This window comes from Nematolebias whitei, chromosome 19, assembly GCF_014905685.2.
Source record: "Nematolebias whitei isolate Nwh7 chromosome 19, NemWhi1, whole genome shotgun sequence".
NCBI lineage: Eukaryota > Metazoa > Chordata > Actinopteri > Cyprinodontiformes > Rivulidae > Nematolebias > Nematolebias whitei.
This window is the reverse complement of record NC_056516.1, coordinates 39,693,321-39,701,855: the sequence shown is the minus strand read 5'-3', so window position 1 is coordinate 39,701,855 and position 8,535 is coordinate 39,693,321. Positions and strand designations below refer to the sequence as shown.

At 45.2% G+C, this 8,535-nt stretch overlaps 1 protein-coding gene across 2 annotated transcripts in view; it reads left to right on the top strand.

Annotated features, from left to right (window-relative positions):
* The first annotated feature begins 3,086 nt into the window (after nucleotides 1–3,086).
* srsf4 (serine and arginine rich splicing factor 4) overlaps nucleotides 3,087–8,535 on the top strand; it is a 6,391-nt gene continuing 942 nt past the window's right edge. The window contains exons 1-5 of one of the 2 annotated variants that reach the window (XM_037693178.1): nucleotides 3,087–3,261; nucleotides 4,527–4,672; nucleotides 6,117–6,226; nucleotides 6,529–6,737; nucleotides 6,818–6,895. In XM_037693178.1, the coding sequence (XP_037549106.1) occupies nucleotides 3,155–3,261; nucleotides 4,527–4,672; nucleotides 6,117–6,226; nucleotides 6,529–6,737; nucleotides 6,818–6,895 (650 nt within the window). In that variant the 5' untranslated portion in view covers nucleotides 3,087–3,154. Of the gene's footprint in view, nucleotides 3,262–4,526; nucleotides 4,673–6,107; nucleotides 6,227–6,528; nucleotides 6,738–6,817; nucleotides 6,896–8,535 lie in introns of both variants that reach the window. The other variant, XM_037693177.1, reaches the window with a different exon arrangement.

Genomic DNA, 8,535 nt, shown 5'->3' with positions numbered 1-8,535 from the left:
AGATGTGAGGGGACAGGAGATGTGAGGGGACAAGAGATGTGAGGGGACAAGAGATGTGAGGGGACGAGATGTGAGGGGACAGGAGACGTGAAGGGACAGGAGACGCGAGGGGACAAGAGGTCACGTGAGGGGACAAGAGGAGACATAAACCACCACAGAACCCTGGTCCAAGACCAGAACCACCACAGAACTGGACTTTTTCTGCTCTGCAGATTTTTTTAAATATTTTTAAAGATCCTCTCACACCTGGTGTCAAACTGGACCATCAGAACCTCCCCAGAACCTGGACAGGAACTTCAGAGGTACATGCAGACCTACCAGAACAACTAGAGGGTTGTAACAGATGTGGTCAGAACCTGGACCTGGCTCGGTTCGTACCTGCAGAGGAAGCCCAGCTGCAGAACATGCAGCAGGCAGAAGATCTGGACCCGGTCCCCGCAGAACACGCTCCCGGCATCTCCGCTGAACCCCGGCAGATCCCGGTCGTACTCGAACCAGAACCAGCTGAACATCTGGACCACGACCGAGGACAGGACCATGAGGCCGACCAGCACCCCGAACCAGAAGAAGTCCCCGCGGCAGTAAAACTCTGCGGCCACCCACACGTCCGAACCCCAGTCCAGCAGGAAGGTACACACCCCGACCACGGAGAACACGAAGTCGACCCAGGAGTACTTGGAGAAAGTTCCGAACTCCATGGAGGCGGTTCGGGACCAGCGAGCGACCTGTTGCTGCGAAGCTAACTTCCGGCTAACGGGACCTGCTGCCCTCCTGGACCGGTTCCAGAAGGTTCCTGGACTTCGACATCCGAGCGACTTCACCGTGGAGTCAACGGGAGGAGTTAGTGATGATGAGGTTCGAGAGAAACAGAACCGAACCGGAGGGGAGGAGGAGGAGGAAGGAGCATAATAAGCACCGCCCACAGCCGCTTAACAACCCGGGATAATAAGCCCCACCCACCGCTGTTCATCATCCTTGTAGCATTAAGCCCCTCCCACCTCCACTCGAGGACAGAGTCCTGTATCTGTATCGTCTGCCTGAGGGTGGTAGATGGAAGAGTGTGCTGGGTGGGTGTGGTCCTTAATGATGCTGCTTTACCAGACATCGGCTGTATGTCCTGGATGGTGTGGAGACTGCTGCCAGTGATGTCCTCTGCTGTTTGCACCTCTGACTGGTGCAGTCCCCACACCACCCTGTGATGCAGCAGGCTCCATGTGAGGATGCTGGTGTTCATACCAAACTTCTCTAGTCTTCTTTTTTTTTTAAATTCTTTATTTATCCAGGTACAAACCAGATTCTAAAAAAGTTGTGACACTAAACAAATTGTGAATAAAAAGTGAATGCAATGATGTGGAGGTGCCAACATCTAATATTTTATTCAGAATAGAACACAAATCACAGATCAAAAGTTTAAACTGAGAGAATGTTTCATTTTAAGGGAAAAATCTGTTGTTTCCAAATTTCATGGCGTCAACAAATTCCAAAAAAGTTGGGACAAGTCCATTTTTCCCACTGTGTGGCATCCCCCCCTTCTTCTTCCAACACTCAACAGACGTCTGGGGACAGAGGAGACCAGTTTCTCCAGTTTAGAAATAGGAATGCTCTCCCATTCATGTCTAATACAGGCCTCTAACTGTTCAGTCGTCTTGGGCCTTCTTTGTGGCACCTTCCTCTTTATGATGCACCAAATGTTCTCTATAGGTGAAAGATCTGGACTGCAGGCTGGCCATTTCAGTACCCGGATCCTTCTCCTACGTAGCCATGATGTTGTGATTGCTGCAGAATGTGGTCTGGCATCATCGTGTAGAAAAATGCAGGGTCTTCCCTGAAAGAGATTACGTCTAGATGGGAGCACATGTTGTTCTAGAACCTGAACATAGTTCTCTGCATTAACGGTGCCTTTCCAGACATGCAAGCTGCCCATGCCACAACTGCTCATGCAACCCCATACCATCAGTGATGCAGGCTTCTGAACGGAGCGTTGATAACAACTTGGGCTATCCTTGTCCTCTCTGGTCCGGATGACATGGCGTCCCAGTGTTCCATAAAGAACTTCAAATCGTGACTCATCTGACCACAGAACAGTCTTCCATTTTGCCACACTCCATTTTAAATGACCCCTGGCCCAGTGCAAACGTCTGAGCTTGTGGAGCTTGCTTAGAAATGACTTCCTCTTTGCACTGTAGAGTTTCAGCTGGCAACGGCGGATGGCACGGTGGATTGTGTTCACTGACAATGCTTTCTGGAAGTATTCCTGAGCCCATTCTGTTATTTCCTTGACAGTGGCATTCCTGTTTGAGGTGCAGTGACGTTTAAGGGCCCGGAGATCACGAGCATCCAGTAGAGTTTTACGGCCTTGACCCTTACGCACAGCGATTGTTCCAGATTCTCTGAATCTTTTGATGATGTTACGCACGGTTGATGATGATAACTTAAAAGTCTTTGCTATTTTACGCTGGGTAACACCATTCTGGTATTGCTGCACTATCTTTCTGTGCAACAATGGTGGAATTGGTGATCCTCTTACCATCTTGGCTTCTGAGAGACACTGACACTCTGAGAAGCTCTTTTTATACCCAATCATGTTGTCAATTGACCTAATTAGTGTTAATTGGTCTTCCAGCTGTTCGTTATATGCTCAGTTTCCTTTTTCCAGCCACTTATTGCTACTTGTCCCAACTTTTTTGGGATTTGTTGATGCTGTGAAATTTTGAATCAACATATTTTTCCTTTTTATATAATTTATGTTATTTACTTTTACTTCGTGCGTGCGACTTAGTTCGCTGTGGCGACCCTTAACGCAGGGAGCAGCCGAAAGAAAAAAATGTTATTTACTTTTCATTTGATATGCTTTTATAAAATTGTCTATTGTTGTTTGTAATGTTTTTATTCCAGATGCTTTAATTATATCTTATTTTTATTTGATACTGTGCTCTTTTTGTTCAGCACTTTGGTAACAGTTCCTGTTTTAACTGTGTACAAATAAATCTGACTTGATTCAATCTATATTTAAAAACTGTTAAGCTCCGCCTCCTTACCAAGCAGCCAATCAGATGGCAGGACTTCCGGTCTACGGTCTCGCGGGTTCTCCTGTTAGCTTGCTTGTTCCGGTCTTTTTATTCACGTTTCGGCAGCGCTAGCGCAGGTTAACGACATGTCTCGGGTTTACATCGGCAGGTTGAGCTACAGGGCCAGGGAGAAGGACGTGGAGAGGTTCTTTAAAGGTTACGGGAAGATTCTGGAAGTGGACCTGAAAAATGGGTACGGTACCGAGCGAACGGGAGACAAGAGGAAGGCCGCGCTTAGAGCCAGCGCAGGCCGCGGTCAAGCTAACAGGCCTGCGGCGCTACGGCTACATTGTTAGCACGAACCAAACGTGTTTACCAGCGATCTGGTGCTCACAGCCTCGTGTGCACGAGTCGTTGCCGGTTATTGTTTGACTAATTAAAATAAAATGAGTTTGAAGGTGAGCGGAGCTCTGCGTTTATTGCATCTTCTCACACTAGCTTAGCATCGGCTAAGCTAATATTAGACGTGGCACCGAAGAACCCGCTGCTTTATAAGAAATTATGGACAAAAGTGCTTTTTAATCAACCACAAGAAAATTCAGTAAAGAAAAAGGCAAAGATGATTTAAATAAGTAAAACGAAGGAAGGTGAAAACTACAAATGTTAGTGTTTTTATTATTTAATAAGTGCTATGTGTCATTTTCCCATACAATGAAGAAGTGAGTTCCGTGCGTTTAACACGAGGCTCCTGGGGTGCACCCAGGTGGTGCAGCGGGCAGCAGCTGTGCAGGCGCCCGGGGATTGGGTGCCTTGCTCAGAGGCACCACATGTTGGGTGATGGCTGGGGATCGAACCTGGAACTTTCGGGTCCCCTGCGCTGCTCATCTCGTCCCCCACAAACCTGCCCCCATCTCTAATTTACCCCCACCTACATTTTACACATGCCCAGTATGTAGAAAAAACATTTAAACAATATCTGCCGTTTTAAAATAAAGTTTTTATTTTTGGCTATAACTCTCCAATGTTGTTTTCTTTAGGGTTTTGCTTAAAGCAATTTTATTGAGACAAATATATAACTGGTAATTTTTTAAAGCACAATAAAAACTTTAAACCGTGCTGTATTTATAAATAATTGTACTTTTTTTTTTAATAAGTTGCAAACATTTAGTAGAAAATAAAAATGTATTTTGTCTTTAAGTTAAGAAGAAAACAGTGCAATCGTTTGTTTTATGATCTCAGTTCGATCAAACCTTTTTATAGTTTTCCAAACTGCCGCCTCTGCGTTCACTCATGGAAATGTGTGATTGGACTCTGGTCCTTTCAGAACAAGAACGTGTCGGTTATTGTAAGAAGGATGTTAGAAATGCAGCTGGCTGGAAGAGACGAGACGTCTAGATGCAGCTAGAGGACGTGGTTGGAGCGAGGACGGCTTGATGTGGAGACTCCTGAACAGGGACAAGACGACTCGTCCGTTCAGGGGTGGTGTTCGTGTCTAACTGTCTCTCTTTCCGTCTGTAGTTATGGTTTTGTTGAGTTCGATGACCCGCGTGACGCAGACGATGCCGTGTACGACCTGAACGGTAAAGACCTGTGCGGGGAGCGGGTCGTGGTGGAGCACACCAAGGGTCCCCGCCGTGACGGAGGCTACAGCAGCGGTGGACGTAGTAAGTGTCTAGAAAAGTTTCTGCTCGCTTTACATGAACGATGTTACTGATGTAATGTGGACGGAGCAAAGTGTAAGTTTGTTCTTGGTGGCTGAGCTGCACGGAGTTGATGTCGTTTGTTTCGATCTGATGGAGCCTCTTGGAGCTGAAGTGGGTCCGAGTGTCAGGACGGAGGCCCGTCTCCATTTGACACAATAATTTAAGTATTCCAGTGTATTGACCAGATTTAATCTAGATTTACTTACCTGACCTTGAGTCTGTGTCAGGGTCGTGTTTCTGCAGGGCCAGTTTCAGTTTTTCTGGTTTAAATCATTTAACAGCCGGTGATGTTCAGACATTTGGTAAGATGTTCACCTGAACTGTGCTGAATGCACCTTTAGGATCAAAATCAGATTTCAGAGCCAAATATAGTTTTTTACTGACTTTAAGCGACTCAGTTTCTTGTGTCTGAACTCGTTACTGGGACGTAAGCGGCTCTTGCTGTGGGTTTGTAGTTGAACAGAACTGGTACCGAGCTCGCATTTGGCAGCACCTGGACAGAAACGGGGTTTGGGGACAGTTTTGGACCAGATCCAGGACCCGCAGCTCTCTGAGGTTCCTTCATGATGTGAATAAATCTGTGCACATCAGAACCACCAACAACTTTAATATTTAATGGATGAATGTTAAATCTAATGATTTAAGTTACATGTGATGATGTAATGGGGAAGTGATTAAATACCTTAAAGAAATGTGACTTTGCTAATTTAAATGTTGTAACTATTTGTTAAATATCATGTAATGTGTTGTTGTTTTAGTGCAGTTTATTTCTTTTAAAATGACTGTCAATTTAAAGGTAAAGATTTAACAAAGAACCTCAATGTTTTAATTGAAAGAGTCCTTTGCTGACTGCCTGCCCCTATTGCTGGCCATGGTGTCCCCCCTTTCCAAGAGTGTGGTTTGACCATTCTGGGCCCCCGGGCAGACCAAAAAGGGGAGCCATTGTGAATGAAGACCGCTTTTCCTTCCCATTAGGCCCAGGCCGGGTGGTGAGGATGCCATGGGGTTAGGAGCAGATGTGGGTTCAGCTCTCATAGGTGCCTGAAAAACAACATGTTTTCTAACAGTCAAATGTTGTTAGTTAGGATAGCTTAGACATTTGCTTTATTTAATTGTATCTTCTTGTTAAACAGGCCAATTGAACTTCTAACAGAGTTTAACATCTGCAGTTGTTGTATTGGCTTAAACTTTTTAAAATGCAGAATTATAGGAAGAATAGAAAGGTCTTTTGTAGCCTTGAATTCTTATTTTGTAAATCTTTTCCTCCTTTTACTTTTCCCCTTTGTTTCCCTTCCCTTTGAGAATATTGATGTTATGTAGTTTGTAGTCTGCAGTTTAGAATGATGACTCGGCTCAGTCTCCTCCTGGTCCTCATCGTCTACCTGTTTGCTTGTTGCCTTGAAAGGTGGCTATGGGCGCTGGCAAGGAAGAGACAGGTACGGTCCGCCTGTAAGGACCGATTATCGGCTCATTGTTGAGAATCTTTCCAGCCGCTGCAGCTGGCAGGACTTGAAGGTAACCAGGTTTTCTTTGATCAGATAAATGAAGCTCTCCACCTCTAAGGGACTTTAAACATCTGCTGAGTTCATGGCAAAACGCAGCGCAGACGTGTTCCTGTTTTTAGTTTTTATATCGTCGTACAGTGTAGCTGCTTGTTGCATCATTTCTTCCGTTTGTTCAGAGTTTTTTAAGATGCTCTGCCGCGTCGTCATTGTTTAAACCAGGTCTCTTGTAAATGAGTCCCGACTCAGTGTAAAGGTTGAAGGAACAAATGAAGCCAGCGGATGAGTCTTCACGTGCTCTTGGCTCCTCTGCAGGACTACATGAGGCAGGCGGGGGAGGTGACTTACGCCGACACCCATAAGGGCCGGAAGAACGAGGGCGTGATCGAGTTCAGGCAGTACGCGGACATGAAGAGGGCCCTGGAGAAGCTGGACGGCACCGAGGTGAACGGCAGGAAGATCCGGCTCATCGAGGACCGCCCCGGTGCCCGGCGCCGCCGCTCCTACTCTCGCAGCCACTCCAGGTCAGAGAGGTTTGGGTGGATGTTCTGACGGCCCGTTCCCCAGCTCAGCTCCACAAACGTGACTCGTGGTTTCTCTGCAGGTCTCGCTCCAGGAGTCGCAGGTCTCACAAGAGCCGCAGCCGCAGTGAGAGCAGCAGCCGCAGCCGGTCCCGCTCCAGGTGAGCCGCCACACCTGCTCAACATCTGTCTGAGCGCTGACAAGTGTTCACCCCTACACATGTTAAAACTTTTTGTTAGCTGGTTCATCTCATCAGACGAGAGAAATTGATAAAAACAAAACGGTTTTTAAAGAATATTCTGATGCTGCTCAATAATCCAGGTAGAAAAATCTAAACGAGTTCAGTCTGGTCCTCTGGACGTTCACAAACAAAACAACAAATTGTAGAAACGCTTCGTCTCTCATCCGAAGGACTTCGTCAGTCTGAGGTGCTGTATTCAGCTCAGTCTTTTACATAGTTTTTAAAGAATTAAAACAAAAAATTCTTCCAAACCAACCGGGCCGGTGCGAGGAGGTTAAAGGTCGTGGCTCCTCGGTGGTGGTTATAAAAACTGATGTCATCATTTAAAACCTGCATTTTAATCACTTTAATGTTAGATCTGAAACATTAAAGTGATTAAAACGGAAACCTGCAGGGGGTGAAAACGTTCTCACAGCGTGGCGTTCTGAACTCTCTTCTTAAAGGGATAGTCCGGTTATTTCATCTGGGTTTCAGTTCAGAAAACAAGCTAAAGGTGTGTGAACACCTTGTGATTTAATTTAGGAAACAATGACAGGATCCAATCTGGTTGGACTTTGTCCTGATTGGACTTTGTCCTCGGTACTCATCACTCAGTTCTCTGATTTCACAGCTGAGGTTCTGTTTATAACTGACAGAACTCACTGCAGAATTAACCGGCCTGTCCCTTTAAACTGCATCAAATACTGAGGTGAGAGCAGGAGAGAGCCCCGAGAGACGGGCAGCAGCTGAAGTCAGAGCAGAAGAGCCGCATCGGCTATTATGAGCTGCAGCGGCTCTGTTCTTTTATTAATACATATATATCTTATTAATAATCAATATATAAATAAGATCTGATTAATAATAAATATATAAATAAGATCTTATTAATAATCAATATATAAATAAGATCTTATTGATAATCAATATATAAATAAGATCTCAAAGAACTTTAAATAAAGGAAAAAGTCCATATTCAATAATCCAGGTACACAATCCAACAATTTTCAGTCAGGTCATCTGGACATTATTATTTTTTTTTTTTTTTCTGAAACGTTTCACCTTCCATCCAGAAGGCTTCATCAGTCAAGGAAACACACAACACAAAACTGATTCTTCCCCCAACAGCTTACTCCAAAGTGGAACAAACCAGTTCTGTTGGTGCTAAGATGGTGTCTTTGGCACGCCCCCTCCTCCGATGCCGGCCCTCTTCCTCATTGACAGTCAAGTCCATGCTCAATAATCCATTTATTTGGGGGAAGAATCAGTTTTGTGTTGAGTTTTTCCTTGACTGATGAAGCCTTCTGGATGGAAGGTGAAACGTTTCAGCACAAAAAGAAACGGTCCAGATGACCTGACTGAAAAATGTTGGTTTAAATAAAACGCTTCACATCTTTAAGAGAACTTGAACCTTTGGTGTCAGTTTCTCTTCAGGGAACTTGTTTTTAAAGTGGAGGGATGAAACGAAGATGAATGTTTACAACATTCCATGTTTTAGCTGCAGGACATGACGCGTCGCCTGGACCTGCAGCTAAAACATGGAATGTTGTAAACATTCCATGTTTTAGCTGCAGGACATGACG